Below are 20053 nucleotides of genomic sequence, written 5' to 3' on the forward strand. Positions count from 1 at the left end.
ACATTTAGCCACTTCCGTTTCCGTTTCATTTTTTGTAGGTATCAAACGATAGCCACACTTAAAAAAAAAAAATAAACATATATATATATATATATATATATATATATATAAACATACACACACACACACACACACACGCGCACACACACACAGAATTTCCTTGAATTGCCGCCGGAACGCTAATTAATTTAAAACCTCTTCTCACTCCGGCACTTACCAAAGGTATGCAGTAAAAAATTGAGTGTGATGTAAGCTTGGACCTTAAATCCTACTGAATAGCTCTTAATCTTCTTCCCTTTATGCGATTTCATATTACCGGTATTGAAATCAACCTCCTCCATTTTGAAAATGATGACAGGGGAAGTGTCACTCGTGACGTCACGAGTTTGACCAGGCGGTAATACTAAGCATGCGCTAATTATTTTGGGAAGCGAGTTTGACCCGGCAGTAATTCAAGGCAGGCGCATACTATATGGAAATAAGGTATGTATATATATATATATATATATATATATATATATATATATATATATATATATATGTATATATATATATGTATATATATAATATATACATATACATATATATACACACACATATATGTATATATACATATATATACATATACATACACACACACATATATATATAAATATTTATATATACACACATACATATATATATATATACTGTATATCCATCCATTTTCTACCGCTTATTCCCTTTTGAGACGCGGGGGACACTGGCGCCTATCTCAGCGTACATATATATATATACACTTATATATATATACACATACACATTATATTTATATATTTATATATATATATATATATATGGCCCTGCGATGAGGTGGCGACTTGTCCAGGGCGTACCCCGCCTTCCGCCCGATTGTAGCTGAGATAGGCGCCAGCGCCCCCCGCGACCCCAAAAGGGAATAAGCGGTAGAAAATGGATGGATATATATATATATATAGTTCATTATTCAAATTTGAAGCTTTTCATCTTAACTAAGACTGGGTGGTTACATGGCAATAACTAAAAAAAAACAAACAATTATACGCTGATAATTGAAGTTTAGGCCAGGGGTGTCACACATACGGGCCGTGCCAGATGAGGCCCGCAAACCGGTTTTATCTTGCCCGCGGGATGAATTTGCCAAGTATAAAAATGAGCCCAAATTTTTGAATGAAAGAAGCTGCTGTTCTAAATGTGTCTACTAGATGTCACAATAGCAATTATTTGTATCTTTGTAGATGATGCTACATAAGTAAAAAAAACAACAAAAAAACGTTTGTACATCAGCCAAGGAAAATGAGCAAACTACATCAATCAATGTTTACTTATATAGCCCTAAATCACTAGTGTCTCAAAGGGCTGCACAAACCACTACGACATCCTCGGTAGGCCCACATAAGGGCAAGGAAAACTCACATAAATAACATACAGGAGTTTTTTATATATATATATATATATATATATATATATATATATATATATATATATATATATATATTATCTTGATAGATTGAAAATTAAGACCAATGAGTTGACTGATGAACATTATGACAATTTATTCAGAAAGTATAAATAACGACAAATAAAGATAAAGTACTATTAACCGCAACATGTAAGTGTAAAAAAATTAAAAATAAAATAACATTATGATTTGTACATTTTCAGAATGTGCTTGTTCTATTTTTAAACAAAGAAAACAATCTGAAGTTGTCTTTATTTTTAACTTATCGTGCCATGATTTTACCAGTCCAGCCAAATTGGGAGTAGATTTTTCTCCCAGTGGCCCCCCATCTAAAATGACTTTGACACCCCTGGTTTAGGCGTTTATCAACCATCCATTTTCTACCGCTTGTCCCGTTTGGCGTTGCAGTTTAATTTGTCAAAAATTATTTTGCTGTATAAATACGTTAGATGCACATAAAAAGTTATTTTTTTGTAATATATTATGGAGGTTTTTGTGAGTCTTCATTACGAAAGCCTTTTTTTTTGGCACTGAGTTTATGTAACTAAATTATATTTTTTTACATCACTTTTTTCCTTTACATCAAATTAAGCGAAAACTAAGAATTTTAAAATTAATTGTATAAAACTTCATTGTATAAAAATACAGTGTTTATAAATTCAGTACAAAAAATAAATCAGGGTTTAAAAATTCAGTGTAAAGCAAAAAAAAAGCTTTTGTAATGAAGACACAAATTAACCTCCGTAATATATTTAACAACTTAGTCGCTAATATGTAGTAGCACTTTAGAAAGTTGTTTGTTTATTAAAAAAATAAAATAAAAATAATAAAAAAAAAAAAAGTTGTTTGTGCATATGCAGACATATCCACTGATATTTGGGGTGTGGTGAGTGCAGCATCCGGCAACTGGCAGTGCACTGCGTTTCAGTGTGGTAGTTACACTTATGCACTCAAAATGCAAAGTGTGCGAATTGAAACAAGGCGACACAACAATATGTAGAAAAAAAAAAACACGTTTATTTGAAATCCCCCATCAAACCTACATTTAAGATAAAACTACCATGATTGTCTCATAACATATACAATTGATAACCATGACAGAATATTGTTCTTTGTTATAAAAACAGCAAGTGTGTAGTTAAACTGCAAGTAGGTAAGAAAATATACTTTATGCCCAATAATTCAAGCTAAATATCTTTCATGTTGACTTAGTTCTGTGCATTCCAACACGCAAAAAACAAATGTATTTATTTAGTACGGTTAGATTCTGCATATTTTAAATGCATCCCTCCTTGCCGTTGATTTTTTATTAATTATAGGATCAAAAATAGAAGTTCCAGTAAATTAAAACGACTCAAATTGGATCGTTTTGAAGCGGCTGAGGTTCGGTCACATTATGAATAATTGGTGATTTTTATGACAAAGGCACTTAAACATGTGCTTCGCAGAGAAGTAAAAGTACACACAAAACACGACACGTTCTACACATCAAATCAAACGCACGACAAAATCATGAACAAAAACCTTAATTACTTTGAACTAACTTGGAAATTCCCAAATTTGATGTTCGTATAAAATACTTATATTTATTTACATTTTCTATCTAAAAAAAACTGAGCACAAAGAGCAACGTGAGTTTGTGTGTAAGAGATGACAACCCAATAAAACCACAAAACAGATGTCTGACTCTTAACTAAAAAATGTTTGAAAAGAACATGAAAAAATTACGATATACATATATATATATATGCGTGTAAATATATATATATATAAATATAGATGCATACATGTATGTACATACATACATACACATATATATGTATGTCTACACATATATATGTACATACATACATACATACAAATAAATACACAAATAAATACACATATATATATATATATACCTACATATATATCTAACATGTCATTGTGTAATGATGTAATGATGATGTCATGTGTTTTTTTTTTTACTACAACTCTGTGTCCTTGTATTTCTGAGTGTTGTAGTATCCTCTCTTGTTGCTGTCAGCCATTTGTCTGCGGTACTCTGCCTCATCTTCATCATGTCTGTTCTCAGAGTACTGCTGCCTGGATGAAGTCTGGGGCTCAGGATTGGAGCTGGAACTGCGATATAACACACACGCGCACACGCACACACGCACACACACACACACACACACACACACATACACACATCAGTAAAGGAAAGAGCTGCACATTTCTGACAATGGAGACAAACTCTCACCCTATGGGCTGAGGACGGTTGAGATTTGGCTTGGGTAATTTCATGGGGATGGCGTAGATGTCCGGATGCTTCTGAGCGATTTCCAACTGTATAGCGAAAGCAAACAGAGCCAAATATGTCAGAACAACTCTTAAATAAAAAATGACACCCCATTTCTGCATGGAGTCATAGGCTCTGTTTCAACTTGCACACTTACATATGATAGTACGAAGCTCAAATCCAGTAAAGTTGGCACATTGTGTAAATGGTAAATAAAAACAGAATACAATGATTTGCAAATCCCTTTCAACTTATATTCAATTGAATAGACTGCAAAGATAAGATACTTAACGTCCGAATTGCAAAACATTATTTTTGGCAAATATTAGCTCATTTGGAACTTGATGCGTGTTTCAAAAAAGCTGGCACCAGTGGCAAAAAAGAATGAGAAAGTTGAGGAATGCTTATTTGGACTATCGCACAGGTGAACAGGCTAATTAGGAACAAGAGGGTGCCATGATTGGGTATAAAAGCAGCTTCCATGAAATGCTCAGTCTTTCACAAACAAGGATGGGGGCAGGGTCCACCACTTTGTGAACAAATGCGTGAGCAAATTAATGGAAAGTTTAAAAACAACATTTCTCAACGAGCTATAATGGATTTCACCATCTACAGTCCGTAATATCATCAAAAGGTTCAGAGAATCCGGGGAAATCACGAGCCCGAAAACCAACATTAAATGTCCGTGACCTTCGATCTATCAGGCGACACTGTATCAAAAAGCGACATCAGTGTGTAAAGGATATCACCAAATGGGCTCTCAGGAACACTTCAGAAAACCACTGTCAGTCACTATAGTTTGTCGCTACATCTGTAAATGCGAGTTAAAACTCTACTATGCAAAGCCAAAGACATTTATCAACAACACCCAGAATCGCTGGGCCCGAGCTTATTTAAAGACCTACTGAAACCCACTACTACCGACCACGCAGTCTGATAGTTTATATATCAATGATGAAATATTAATATTGCAACACATGCCAATACGGCCTTTTTAGTTTACTAAATTGCAATTTTAAATGTCCCGCGAAGTGTCGTGTTGAAAACGTCGCGGTATGATGACGCGTATGATGACGCGTATGATGACGCGTATGATGACGCGTGCGTTTGACGTCTCGGGTTGTAGCGGACATTATTTTCCAGCCCGATTAAAGCTATAAGTAGTCTGGTTTAATCACAAATTTACACAGTATTCTGGACATCTGTGTTGCTGAATTTTTTTGTAATTCGTTCAATTAATAATTGAAAAGTCAAAGTAGAAAGATGGAGGTGGGAAGCTTTTAGTCTTTAGCCACACAAACACAGCCGGTGTTTCCTTGTTTAAAATTCCCGAAGGTGAAGCTTCACTATGGATCGGAGCGGATCAAGCGAACATGGATCCCGACTACATGTCAACCGGCAGTTTTCGGTGAGAAAATTGTGGTAATAAGTCGGCTCTTACCAGAGACATCAGCGGAGCTTCCGTCCTGCTGCAGCTGCCGTGGCTTCCCTCAGAGACTCTGGCCGTCAACACACCCGTGGCCACACCCCTCCGACTTTCAGGTACTATTTAATCTCACTAAAACACTAGCAACACAATAGGCAGATAAGGAATTTTCCAGAATTATCCTGGTAAATGTGTCTAATAACATCTGAATCGCTCCCACTGCAATCGCCTTTCTTTTTTTTTCCTAGTCCTTCACTCTAAATTTCCTCATCCACAAATTTTTCATCCTCGCTCAAATTAATGGGGAAATTGTCGCTTTCTCGGTCCGAATAGCTCTAACTGCTGGTGGCCATGATTATAAACAATGTGAGGATGTGAGGAACTCTACAACTAGTGACGTCACGCGCACATCGTCTGCTACTTCCGGTAAAGGCAAGGCTTTTTTATTAGTGACCAAAAGTTGCGAACTTTATCGCCGATGTTCTCTACGAAATCCTTTCAGCAACAATATGGCAATATCGCGAAATGATCAAGAATGACACATAGAATGGACCTGCTATCCCCATTTAAATAAGAAAATCTCATTTCAGTAGGCCTTTAAGATGGACTGATGCAAATAATTTTTTGTAACTGTGGACGTCATGTCCTCTGGACCAAAGAGAGAAAGAACAATCCGGGTTGTTATAGGCGCAAAGTTCAAAAGCCAGCATCTGTGATGGTATGGGGGTGTATTAGTGCCCAAGGCATGGGTAACTTACACATCTGTGAAGGCACCATTAAAGCTGAAAGGTACATTCAAGTTTTGGAGCAACATATGTTGCCTTCCTAGCAACGTTATCATGGACGCCCCTGCTTATTTCAGCAAGACAATGCCAAGCCATGTATTATAACAGGGTGGCTTTGTAGTAAAAGAGTGCGGGTACTAGACTGGCCTGCATACCTTATCCCAATAAACATCTGTTCAGTATTTCAACATTAAAGTGTTTGATTGTGAGGCATTAAAAGCCACAAAATGCAACGGGTCCATCCGACCCACAAACGCTGGCTGAGTAACAACAATACGAACGTCGCACGGAAAATCTCTCTGCCAGTTTCTGCATCCCACATATATTCTTCTTTTGTGCTTCTGCACCTGCGGTTCCCACGCAAGGTTGCAACATTGTTTGTCAACACTGTCTGCTCTCATTTTCTCGCACATTTGACCCTCTGATGTTCTGTGTACCTACACTCTGTCCTCCTTCTGTCACAACCTGGGTCCAGTGGACCCGGACATCTAATATGTTATAGAAATGTGTAGGGGGGGTGTATGGTATGTGGTCATTAAATATGTATTCTGATATATGTTCTTCACAGAAAATGAGCCAAAGCCAGTGAGTGTCAGTTTGAAAAATGAATTAATCAACTCATTTTTCTTTTAATAAAAAATGAAAACGGGTCCCACAGGCCCGAACACCACACAAAGGCTAATTAGTATTGCAGCAAACTAGATCTTTTCAAAAAAGTGAAAACTGATATTAAATATTTATCTATACATTCATGATTTACTTGTTATTTATCATCGTTTTAAGCATATTATGCTCTTTAAAGTCATTTTTTCACTTAAAAAACATTTATTTTGGATGTGATATGATCATACCCATCCTCAAATCACTCCACTGGCTCCCCATTGCATCCCAGACCCAATTTAAGATTAACCTGCTAACTCACCAATGCATCTACGGCAACGCTCCCTCCTAGGACCTAATTTCCCCGCAACCTCTGCTCCTCAAACATTAACCTCCTCAAACCCATCAGGACAGGGTTACAATCCATGGGCTGCCGGGCTTTCTGCTGGACCGCTCCCGAACTCTGGAACGCTCTCCCCGACCATCTTAGAGCACCACAGTCGGTCGACGCTTTTTAAGAAGGGACTTAAAACCCACCTTTTTACCACAGCTTTTATCTAATTTCTTCGCCGTTTTGTTTTTAAATACACTGCTTGCTTATCCGTTTTATCCAGTGCTTTCATCCTTTTATTTCTATTTGTATCTGTTTCTGTTTTGTCTATTGTTCATCTTGAGTTTTTCATGATTTTATTTGTATTTTATTTTTTTATTATACAGGTGCTGGTCATATTATTAGAATATCATGAAAAAGTTGATTTATTTCATTAATTCCATTTAGAAAGTCAAACTTGTAGAATGTATACATTAATTCCAAACAGACTGATACATTTCAAGTGTTTTTTGCCAAAAAGGAGAGGATTATAGCTGACAACCAATGAACATTTTTATTGCTGCAGCAATTCAGGCAAAAGGAGCTGCAACTAAGTATTGATTGCCGTACAAGCTGAAACTTTTCTATGTTCATACTTTTCAGTTGGCCCATATTTCTAAAAAAATATTTTCGGTACTAGTCGTAACTAATATTCTAATTTTATGAGATACTGAATTTGGAATTTTTAGTAATTGTCAGTACTAATCATCAAATTTTAAAGAAATAAACATTTCAAATATATCACTATGTGTGTAATGAATTGATGTAATATGTAAGTTTCACGTTCTGAATATAATTACTGAAATAAATCAACTTTTTCATGATATTCTAATAATATGAACAGCACCTGTATATTCTAACTTTTTATTTGTATTTATTATTTTTCTTATTATTTTTATACTTTGTAGCACTTTGAGATTTTAACAAATGTAATTCATTATTATTATTATTATTATTTCATAGGAAAAATTGCTTCAATTTTATTGTACATGTCAGTGTTCTGACCTTTCGTAAAGGATGACTAACAAAACCTGACTTATGTCAGTATCGACTCCCAATAAGTGGAGAAAACAATACTTACTCGGGCATTTTCTGCTTCCTGCAGTTCAAGGATCCTCTGAGCTTTTGCCAAGTGGTCCATCTTCTCAAAGGCTTTGATCTTCGGACAAAAGAAAAATGTTGACAACATCCTTTTTTTTTTTTTAATAGTATCTACAAGTGAGGCTTCTATGTATGGAACAAGCATATGAATGGAGCGAGTGGAATGATAAGGAAGAGCAAGACATGGAGGTCATGAGTGGAATTCCCAGCCGAACCCTGATGTTTACATTAATTACCTGCTGCCTGGATTGCTGTCACACGGAAGCCATGAAAGAGGTCAAGAAGTAGAAAAAAAAAAGAAAAAGAAGCAAAAACAAAGTAGAGAAAAGAACAATTAAGGAAGTTAAGGCGAGGAAAATAAGAAGGCAGGTACAGGACAAGAAGAAGAAAAGAAAAAAACAAAATAAGTTAAGAAAAAGTAAAGGGAAAAAAAAGGGGTGAAGTCAACGCATTAAGAGAGCAAGCACACAAAGAACATGTTTCAGCTAAGTGAATTAGTCAGGACCGTCACATAAACATATTGATGTATTCTATATGACAGTGATTCTCAACCTTTTTTCAGTGATGTACCCCCTGTGAACATTTTTTTAATTCAAGTACCCAATAATTAGAGCAAAGCAATTTTGGTTGAAAAAAAAGAGATGAAGTAAAATACAGCACTATGTCATCCGTTTCTGATTGATTAAATTGTATAAGAGTGCAAAATATTGCTCATTTGTAATGGTCTTTCTTGAACTATTTGGGAAAAAAAGATATACAAATAACCAAAAACTTGTTAAAAAAAAACCAAGTGATTCAATTAAAAATAAAGATTTCTACACATAGAAGTAATCATCAACATAAAGTGCCCTCTTTGGGGATTGTAATAGAGATCCATCTGGATTCATGAACTTAATTGTAAACATTTCTTCACAAAAATTAATAAATCTTTAACATCAATATTTATGGAACATGTCCACAAAAAATCTAGCTGTCAACACTGAATATTGCATTGTTGCATTTATTTTCACAGTTTATGAACTTACATTCATATTTTGTTGAAGTATTATTCAATACATATATTTATAAAGCATTTTTGAATATTTGCTATTTTTAGAATATTAAAAAAAATATCTCACGTACCCCTTCAAGTACCCCCAGGGGTACGCGTACCCCCATTTGAGAACCACTGCTGTATGAGAATGACATGAGAAGAAAAAAGCAACCTTGCCCATGAAGGATTTGTTAGCAGGGTCATCCTCTTCCTTCTCTGTGCTCTGCTCCTCGGATGTTTGGCTGAGGCGAGTTGGCTTCAGGGCCACCGGAGGAGGAAGTGGCTTGTTCACGCCCGCCGTGTCGCTGCTGATGGTGCTGCTGGACTGTGAGTCGTAGCTGCGTGACGGCTCAGTCAGGGCGTGAGCCCGTACCTGTCAGACAGAAGCACGTACGCTCTTATTCTAAAACATCGGTGTTAACACACATGCTTTTATTCTGAGGGATCATTAAAAACACAAATGCTCTTATTCTGAAACATTATTTGGGAACACAGACGCTTTTTTTCTGCAACATCAGTAAAAGCACACACGCTTATAATTTGAAACGTTACATTTAAAGTTTAAGTACCAATGATAGTCACACACACACACTAGGTGTGGTGAAATTTGTCCTCTGCATTTGACCCATCACCTTGTTCACCCCAGGGAGGTGAGGGGAGCAGTGGGCAGCAGCGGTGGCCGCGCCCGGGAATAATTTTTGGTGATTTAACCCCCAATTCTAACCCTTGATGCTGAGTGCCAACCAGGGAGGTAATGGGTCCCACTAAGCCTTTAGAGGTTGTTAAGATGCAATCTTCGGCACATAATTTTAGTACAAACCTTGTTTCCATATGAGTTGGGAAATTGTGTTAGATGTAAATATAAACGAAATACAATGATTTGCAAATCATTTTCAACCCATATTCAGTTGAATATGCTACAAAGACAACATATTTGATGTTCAAACTGATAAACCTTTTTTTTTTGGGAAATAATCATTAACTTTAGAATTTGATGCCAGCAACACGTGACAAAGAAGTTGGGAAAGGTGGCAATAAATACTGTTAAAGTTGAGGAATGATCATCAACCACTTATTTGGAACATCCCACAGGTGTGCAGGCCAATTGGGAACAGGTGGGTGCCATGATTGGGTATAAAAACAGCTTCCCAAAAAATGCTCAGTCTTTCACAAGAAAGGATGGGGCGAGGTACACCCCTTTGTCCACAACTGCGTGAGCAAATAGTCAAACAGTTTAAGAACAATGTTTATGGAAGTGCAATTGCAAGAAATTTAGGGATTTCAACATCTACGGTCCATAATAATATCATCAAAATGTTCGGAGAATCTGGAGAAATCACTCCACATAAGCGGCATGGCCGGAAACCAAGATTGAATGACCGTGACCTTCGATCCCTCAGACGGCACTGTATCAAAAACTGACATCAATCTCTAAAGGATATCACCACATGGGCTCAGGATCACTTCAGAAACCACTGTCACTAAATACAGTTCGTCGCTACATCTGTAATTGCAAGTTAAAGCTCTACTATGCAAAGCGAAAGCCATTAATCAACAACATCCAGAAACGCCGCCGGCTTCTCTGGCACGTGTTGCAGCCATGAAATTCTAATTATTATTTGCAAAAAAATAAAAAATAACGATTATAAGTTTGAACATCAAATATCTTGTCCTTGTAGTGCATTCAATTGAATAGGTGTCATTGTATTCCGTTTATATTTACATCCAACACAATTTCCCAACTCATATGAAAACGGGGTTTGTACATCGGGCGCTTAGTTCCTAATGGATGTATAGGAAACACTTTCAAGGGGGTGTAATATGACAGTCAGGTGACCAATCTTGAATCTGACTCGTCAAAAATGACTTCATACTCTTATCTTTCGAGGAAAATGTTTCTATTCAGATGCAGCTCTTTCTAATTCTTCTTCATTTGAAAGTCATATACAATAAAGTGCATGTTCATATTTTTATTAAATTTAATAAAACTTGCGAAGAGACTCTCTCACCTTTGGAGGTACTGGGACAAAAGCAGGAGGAGGACTGGGCTGTCTGTTTAGTGCTTCCCTGTTGCTTGTGCTTCTTATACGAGCCCGGGGCTCAGGATGGGGCTTCTACACACACACACGCACAACATACAAGTACACGTACAAACACACACAATACAGGAGGGTTGGGCACTACAAACTATGTGCACTACAGTATTCTTAAGGTTTTTTTCACGTCACACACCTCATCTGGTAGCACGGGTTCTGATGAACGACTGATGGCGGACACAGGCTGGGGTTCATCCATCGGCTCCTCCAGCTCGTTGTCCGTGTAAGCCCCGCCCTCGTCGGCTGTGTCATCGTAGTCACTGGTGAGCCGGCTGTCCATGCTCAAATAGTCCGCGCTCATGGCAGACAGATAGGACATGCGGTCGTCATGGAGATCTAGATCCTCCTCTGAACCGTCCAACTGTGAGACAAAGCAAACACAGAACATGAAAATGACACCGAATGATGCAAAGTAGATCTGTGAAATACTGTAAGTAAAACAATACAATAATGTAAGTCCAGCAGTACAGTATTGTAAATAAAACAATACAATACTGCAAGTAAAACAATACATTACTGTAAGTAAAACAAGGACACACTAAGTTAAACAATACAACACTGCAAGCAAAACAATTAAATACATTATGCAGAACAGTTAATGATGTAGATAAAATAATGAAATAGCAGGGCTTCCCGCAGTGCTTTGTTGTTAAGGCAGGCGCCTTAACAAAGAGCCACCGCCTAAGCTAAAGTCTTAACAAGCTGCTCGGCTTAGTTCTGCCTCTGTCAGTACGTCTCTGCAGCACGCAGCATTGTCCCACCCACAGAACCACCTGATTGGTTACACACAGTGCGGTAACAGCCAATCAGCAGTGCGTATTCAGAGCGCAAGTAACAGTGCTCAGGCAGGCAGAGAGGAGTGACGGTGGGTGGAGCAGAAACATGTTTAGCAGGTGAGCATAAGGCAGCGGACTCTCCCCAAATTATAATAAACACTTTCAAGTCAACTACTAGTAACATCAGTATGAGCCCGTTGAGGTCTCGAAACATGAGCGCCAGCTCAGCTCGCTCGCAGTCCTTGAGGTGAAGGGTAATTAGCTTTTAGCATAACGTTAGCTCACTGTGCGGCGTGCTTGTGTGTGTTACGGACATCAAAGCCCTGTCTGTCTCAGAGAAAGACAAGCATTTTTGACCTACAGTTAACAACTAGGTTATTTCACTTTACCTTTTTCTGTGTTTATTGAGCTGTGTTGAAGCAGCAAAAAAGGACATTAAATTAAATAAGGAGTTTCTGTCTCTGATAGCTGGTATAATAATGTAAGTGCATCAAAAAGCCTACATCAACTCCATGGTGTTCAGGGATGAATAGTCTCTCCTGTTGCTATTGTTATATTTTTTCAGCTAAAGTTACATTAAGCATTAGTAATGTAACAGCCTAGATTTGAATGGCAGGGTCCCTGCTATCACATGTTGATAAAAATATGACATTTACATAATAAAAATTAACTACGGGCTTCCCAAATGCTGTAATAAATTAAGCATGAGTTGAGCATATGTCAGGGTGTGGCCCCACTTTTAACCCTTTTTTTTTAAAAGGCCTATTGCAAACGCTTACTTATAGTAAGTCATTAATTTGACTTTGTAAGTCATTATTTTGACTTATTAAGTCATTATTTTGACTTAATAAATTACTAAGTCATAATAATGACGTACCTAGTATCTAAGGTAACTAGGACTGTTTTGTGTTTATTTTAGGGAAAAAATATCGAGATATATATCCTATATCACCATTCAACAAATGGAGCAGAAAACACAACCAAAAGTTGTAGGCTTCTTCATGCGACGAAGCCGGCCTACTTCGCCACAGTCTGTAGTCTATTGCCTCCCCGGCTGTGGTGGCAGCGACGAAGTGGAGTAGTGATGGCGACAGGCCGAGTTACACTGATCCTTACACACACCCACACACCCCCTTACCCGGTCCCCTTCCCTTGGAGAGTCAACATTTGAACTAACCAATTTTCTGGGGGGAAACACTGAATAGTGTATGTAAAGTAAACAATGATATACTGTAAGGAAAACCATGAAATAATGTAAGCAAAACAAAGTATTGCCAGTAAAACTTTGAAATATTGTAGTATGGATGCTGTAAATACAGTCAGACTCACCTTGCCCTCACACACCCACACAGCTCTGTCCTGCTGCTCTCGGATGGAATCTTTCACGCTGCCATACCAAGCATCATTGGCTGAGTTGAGGTCAATAGAGTCTGAAAAAAAACACAGGTTCGTCAGGTAGTATGTGTGTATTATATATTTAATGATTTTAAAAATTAAAACATGTCAATCATTTGTAATAGACATTTTATTATTTATTTGTATGTTTACAATCAACCAATATAATTTGCCAATCAGGCAAATTATATTGTTGATGTAGATGCCCGTATTTGCTGTACGGAATTGCTTTACAATAGAGAAGTGTGGGATACTTTTCTTGTTGCCTTATTTGTATTTGACTTTATTGAAAGGCTGTATTTAATGTTTGGTGCGGCCGGACCGGTGCAGCAGGGAATAGAAAGAAGGAAATAAAAGAGACAGAGGGTGACATTACGGGGACAAAAGATGGATAAGACAGAGAGACAACAACAACAAAACACAACAGAACTACATCAGCTAATTCGGTATGTGCAAATATTATACTAAAAATTATAGCAAAAGCAGCAGTTAATGAAGTACATAGCAATAACACAAAAATAACAATGGACATTATTGCACTACAAAGGGAAGAATAAAAATACCAATAGAAACAACACTATTGATAAGGAATAATAATAATTACCCCTATTATCAACATATAATTTCTTCAAATGCAACAATACATGAATGTAATGAATACTAGAATTACCAAAAAAAGCATATAAAGAGGGGGGAAAAACAGTAGCGGACTATAATAACCTTATACATTGTTATGGTAAAATAGGTTAAGCTTTAGCAGTATGCAGTGTTTCTACCAAGAAGGGGGGAACAATGGTAATATATGTATAATATGTATGTTTGAACATTGAATGGGTGTGTGGATGTACAGTCTGTCCGTGCGTATCTACTTATGTGTACGCATATGCATCATGTACCTATGTACAGTAAGTGCTTATGTATGTATGAATGTACGTGTGTTTGTGCGTTTACATGTATGCATGTATGTGTGCAGGTACAATATATTCGTCTTCCAGTATGTGCGGATCTACAAAGTACGGTCCTAGCCACCCTGCAAGCCCAACCCCGTGGCACCAGCGACCACCAGCCCCAAACAGGCGGCCGACCAGCGACATTTCCATTAATCTATCTATTTGTATGTTTACATACATGGATTTAACTACCGTATATGTTTATTTACATTAATTAATTTATTTGGATGTTAATATACTTTCATTAATTAATTTGAATGTTTATTTAGATGTGTTTATTTATTTGTATGCTTACATACATTAATTTATATGTTTACATTCATTGATCTATTTGTATTTTTACACACATTCATTTATTTGTATGTTTCCATCTATTATTTATATTAATTAACTAATGGTGGCAGAGGGGTTAGTGCGTCTGCCTCATAATAAGAAGTTCCTGCAGTCTTGGGTTCAAATCCAGGCTCGGGATCTTTCTGTGTGGAGTTTGCATGTTCTCCCCGTGAATGTGTGGGTTCCCTTCGGGTACTCCGGCTTCCTCCCACTTCCAAAGACATGCACCTGGGGATAGGTTGATTGGCAACACTAACTTGGCCCTAGTGTTTGAATGTGAGTGTGAATGTTGTGTGTCTATCTGTGTTGGCCCTGCGATGAGATGGCGACTTGTCCAGGGTGTACCCTGCCTTCCGCCCGATTGTAGCTGAGATAGGCGCCAGCGCCCCCCGTGACCCCAAAAGGGAACAAGCGGTAGAAAATGGATGGATGGATGTATGTTAAAATAAATTCAATAATTAACTAAAATGTACGATTTTACAAGTACACTAACGCGACTTGTATAAACTGTACATTTATACACCAACACTAGTTATATAAACTGTACATTTATACCAGGGCTTGGGAACCCTTTCGGCTAAGAGAGCCATGTAAGCCAAATATTTAAAAATGTAATTCCGTGAGAGCCATAAAATATTTTTTAACACTAAATGCGTGCATTTTTAAGTAAGACCAACATTTTTAGAGTATAAAAAGTGTCTTATTCTTTTTAACAACATTGTTATTCTGAAGCTAACCAATAATAAATAAAATACTTCTTACCATTATTGCGACTTCTTGAGCAGGTGCGGTAGAAAACGGATGGATGGATTAAAGTGCATGAGAAGGTTTTATATTTTGAATGTTATTTTTAACACTGTGATTACCAGCAAAATGATTCATTACTTATCGTGTTAAGCACTGTCAACTAAGATTTATCTGAGCCATAGGTTCCATACCCGATTTATACTGTACTTGAACAAACTACCCAGATGCATTGCCAGCGACGAGTCGCAGATTTGGACTCATTCTGAACAGCAGAAGCAATAATTGCGTTAAGTCTTTAGTCAAAGTCAATATGATGGTATTAATTTGATTAATCAGATTAATTTTGACAGCCCTAGTTTTTTGGGGGGGGGGGGGTACACAACAGAAAGTAGAACAAAAGAGGGGTAAACATAGCTACAGCTATTAATCCAGCAGAGGGTGCTGTTTCACATAATTTTTTCAGCAGGAATTTGCTTGGATAAAAGACTTGATGTTGTGTAACTGCATGTTTTGTAAGTATAATACTTTGTACTGATTAGTTTTATGTTGCAGATTCCAATCACATGTATTACATATAAATAATTTTATGTATAAATGTTGAGTGTTATTGACAATGAAACAATATCAACACATTATTTAAATTACTTCCTAATTTGATTTTGACCAAAACAAAGTCAATAGTACACGACACATGAAGAGAGGTAAAAACTAATACCTACTACCTTTTTAAAACTTTTTACACTCAAAGTCTTCCTGTATCTAGGGAATTATTCACTAAATTTGTCAACAATGATATAAAAATATAGGTCAAAATTAGAGATGTCCGATAATATCGGACTGCCGATATTATCGGACGATAAATGCTTTAAAATGTAATATCGGAAATTATCGGTTTCAAAAAGTAAAATTTATGACTTTTTAAAACGCCGCTGTACGGAGTGGTACACAGACATAGGGAGAAGTACAGAGCAGTTGCGTCTCCCAGTCATACCTGCCAACTCTTCCCGATTTTCCTGGGAGACTCCCGAATTTCTCCCGATTTCTCCCCAGACAACAGAATTGATGACGTGCCTTAAAGGCCCTACCTTTGCGTGCCGGCCCTATCACACAATATCGACAGCTTTTCACACACACAAGTGAATGCCAGGAATACTTGGTTAACAGCCATACAGGTCACACTGAGGGTGGCCGTATAAACAACTTTAACACTGTTACAAATATGGGCAACACTGTGAACCCACACCAAACAAGAATGACAAACACATTTCGGGAGAACATCCACACCGTAACACAACATAAAAAAATACCCAGAACCCATTGCAGCACTAACTCTTCCGGGGCACTACAAGCTACACCCCCCGCAACTAAATCCCGCCCCCCCTCAACCTTCCACATGCTCTCTCAAGGAGAGCATGTCCCAAATTCCAAGCTACTGTTTTGAGGCATGTTAAAAAAAATCATGTACTTTGTGACTTCAATAATAAATATGGCAGTGCCGTGTTGGCATTTTTTTCCATAACTTGAGTTGATTTATTTTGAAAAACTTTGTTACATTGCATCCAGCGGGGCATCACAAAAACAATTAGGCATAATAATGTGTTAATTCGACGACTTTATATATCGGTATTGGTTGATATAGGAATCGGTAATTAAGAGATGGACAATATCGGAATATCGGATATCGGCAAAAAAGCCATTACCGGACATCTCTAGTCAAAATCAATATAATGTCGATCATATACTGATCCTACCATTGGTATTCACAGTACTGATATATGAATGGCTCCGCTCTCCTCTTGTGTGTAGTCCTGGCTGCTACACAGCAACAGACATCATTACATTATCCTCTCCATAACTCTTGAACTCTGGAAAGTACGCCCAGCTCGCCAAATGGATTGAACTACAGCAGAAGCAGACCTTCCTACACCTTGCTCCTGTATAATTTTGTTGGGACACCCCTTTTCCTACGTTTCTTACTTGCCAATTTCCTATTAATACCTGCTTACCTTCTATTGTGATCAATCAATCTATTCTACACCTTTTAAACTTCACTAATTATTATTTTGTTCTGGTGTTTCAGGCTAACTTATCAATTAGCCAGCCCTTTTGTCCGCTCCTGCTTGTTCTTACTTGGTGTGTAACATGTTTAGCTTTTCCTACTAGTCCTCCAGTGATAATATACGTACTCTATTTGCCACAATGGAAAAGATGATTATTAATTTATGGGAGCTGTCCCAAACTAGGTTGGAACATACACAGTCAGCTGCTAGCTGCCTTTGCTAAGAGAGGGACCAAAAATAAATCAAGTATCAGCCAGAAGGGATTGTTTTTTTGTGATCGGCATTGAAATGCATTAATAAACACATACTTTTTCATGTATATTGGCCGATACTAATCAGTGGCCGATCAATCAGCGCATTACTTTGAACTGTATTTCTATAATTTTTAGTGTGTAAAACTGAATTTGAAAAAGGTTTAATAACTGTACATTATGGGGTTGGAGTATCAACATTTTCAGAGCTTTACTCACGATTTTTTGGGCATTTAAACGGGGATCTACTGTATGGTATTATCGTTACTCCTGCTTCCAGTGCATTTAAATGGTCAATATTTGATGTTTGAGCCGAAGAGCAATAATACTGTTACATGCACACAACGTACAATAAATAATACTGTTAATATTAGATGGAAACATACCAGTGAAAAGGTGTGAGTAGGTCTTCCTCAATTTGAGCGCCTGCTCATAAAGTTTGCGCGCACTGCGGTTGGATCCTGGCAGGAGGCGGTTCCTCATAGTCTTGACTCCTTGCTTACTGTCAGGGTTGAGGAAGATCACGATGGGATACCACTGAGTGTAATTCAGGGTGTCGACAGCTTTGGGTGTCACATCCAGTAATGCATGACTGTCCTAAGGGACCAAAAACACAGGTGTAGTGTCACATCTTGAAAAGCTTAGGCACCTTGCTGTCCGGAGAATATAATACCTGTTCGATGATTTGTCGGATTGTGTTCAGTCGCACAACTCCGGAAGATGTCTCGCTTCCTGCATCCTTTGGCTCTGTTTCTATGGGAGGAAAAAAAAATACAATTGTACTTATGGAGAACATCTGCCCTGTCGTGAGAATTGTATGCTTTTATTTTGTTATGTTCCCTGCATATCACTTTGGTCATCTTAGGTTGTTTTGAAGGGGTCATATTTTGCAAAACTAACTTTTCTAACCCATAGCCCATAAAAATTTGAATCCAAACTATGGCGGAGATATCAAAGAAACACTTTAGTTTCTTCCAAATGAGCCTTTTGTAATTTAAGACTTTAGTGACGCACAGTATTTTGCCATAAAAAATTCAGCGGTATTTCTCCATATATGGTAAAGGTTTCACAAAGAGCTTTGTGCGAGTCCGCAGTTTTAGTCCGATGTTGTAGTCAATAAGTTCCTTTTTTTTTCTCCATCCTTTTGTTGTGGAGCAAACTGGCTCATACATGCACATGCAAGCTATAATCCTCCGCTATTGCCATTTGTAATAAAAAAGTAGTGTCTAGATCTGTTAGTAGACTATATTAGGCCTAGGCAATTACTTTTACTCGAAAGGCCAAATTTAGAGAAAAAAATAAGTCTGGGGGCCGGTTTATCTATCTATCTATGTCCAGCCAGCCATCCATCCATTTGGTACCGCTTATTCCCTTCGGGGTCACGGGAGGCGCTGGAACCTATCTCAGCTACAATTGGGCGGAAGGCGGTGTACACCCTGGACAAGTTTCTACCTCATCGCAGGGCCAACACAGATAGACAGACAGCATTCACACACTAGGGCCAATTTAGTGTTGCCAATCAACCTATCCCCAATCTATGTACAGTATACATATACAAGTATGTACATATATACATACATTCACACACTAGGGCCAATGTAGTGTTGCCAATCAACCTATCCCCAGGTGCCTGTCTTTGGAGGTGGGAGGAAGCCGGAGTACCCGTAGGGAACCCACGCAGTCACGGGGGGGGGACATGCAAACTCCACACAGAAAGATCCCGAGCCCGGGATTGACTACTCAGGACCTTCGTATTGTGAGGCAGACGCACTAACCCCTCTTCCACCGTGCTGCCCTATATATACGTATATATATATTCGTATATACATATACACACACACATATATATATATATATATATATATACATATATATATGCACGCACGCACACGCACGCACACGCACACACGCACACACACACACACACACACACACACACACACACACACACACACACACACACACACACACACACACACACACACACACACAAAACCTCACAATAATGTCTGATTGAAAACTAAAAACGATAGATATGGACAGACCGCCTTAAAAAACGGAATGGAATTTTAAATGTTTTTACTGAATGAGATACCCAGAATTTACATGAAAATAAATAATGTGGGATTTGTAATATTAACTATGAACGATAAAACACTGAATATTGACAACATATGAACGTCACACTCCCTTTTGATCGACATAATTTATAATCAAACAAAACGCAACAAAAATGCAACAAACAGAGCGAAATATGAATGTGAAGGGTAAAAAAAGAACACCTACAATCTAATACATCTAAGCGTTTGAACTTTGTTGTAAAAATCCTGACACCCGCATTTCAGGCTGGCCGCTATGGAAACACTCTG

The 20053-nt window shown here is 37.8% G+C and overlaps 1 protein-coding gene across 10 annotated transcripts in view; it reads right to left on the reverse strand.

The window, feature by feature from the left end:
- Window positions 1–2475: 2475 nt before the first annotated feature.
- The window catches only part of tjp2a (tight junction protein 2a (zona occludens 2)), a 98246-nt gene continuing 80668 nt past the window's right edge, over window positions 2476–20053 (reverse strand). For 5 of the 10 annotated variants that reach the window (XM_061876948.1, XM_061876941.1, XM_061876940.1 and 2 more), the window contains 10 exons: window positions 18358–18437; window positions 18071–18281; window positions 13278–13378; window positions 11309–11533; window positions 11086–11190; window positions 9249–9449; window positions 8280–8294; window positions 8024–8101; window positions 3723–3808; window positions 2476–3601 (listed from right to left, as the gene is read on the reverse strand). In XM_061876948.1, the coding sequence (XP_061732932.1) occupies window positions 3448–3601; window positions 3723–3808; window positions 8024–8101; window positions 8280–8294; window positions 9249–9449; window positions 11086–11190; window positions 11309–11533; window positions 13278–13378; window positions 18071–18281; window positions 18358–18437 (1256 nt within the window). In that variant the 3' untranslated portion in view covers window positions 2476–3447. The remainder of the gene's footprint in view (window positions 3602–3722; window positions 3809–8023; window positions 8102–8279; window positions 8295–9248; window positions 9450–11085; window positions 11191–11308; window positions 11534–13277; window positions 13379–18070; window positions 18282–18357; window positions 18438–20053) is intronic. The other 5 variants (XM_061876949.1, XM_061876942.1, XM_061876950.1 and 2 more) reach the window with 3 other exon arrangements.

This window comes from Nerophis ophidion, linkage group LG17 (assembly GCF_033978795.1).
Source record: "Nerophis ophidion isolate RoL-2023_Sa linkage group LG17, RoL_Noph_v1.0, whole genome shotgun sequence".
Taxonomy (NCBI): Eukaryota; Metazoa; Chordata; class Actinopteri; order Syngnathiformes; family Syngnathidae; genus Nerophis; species Nerophis ophidion.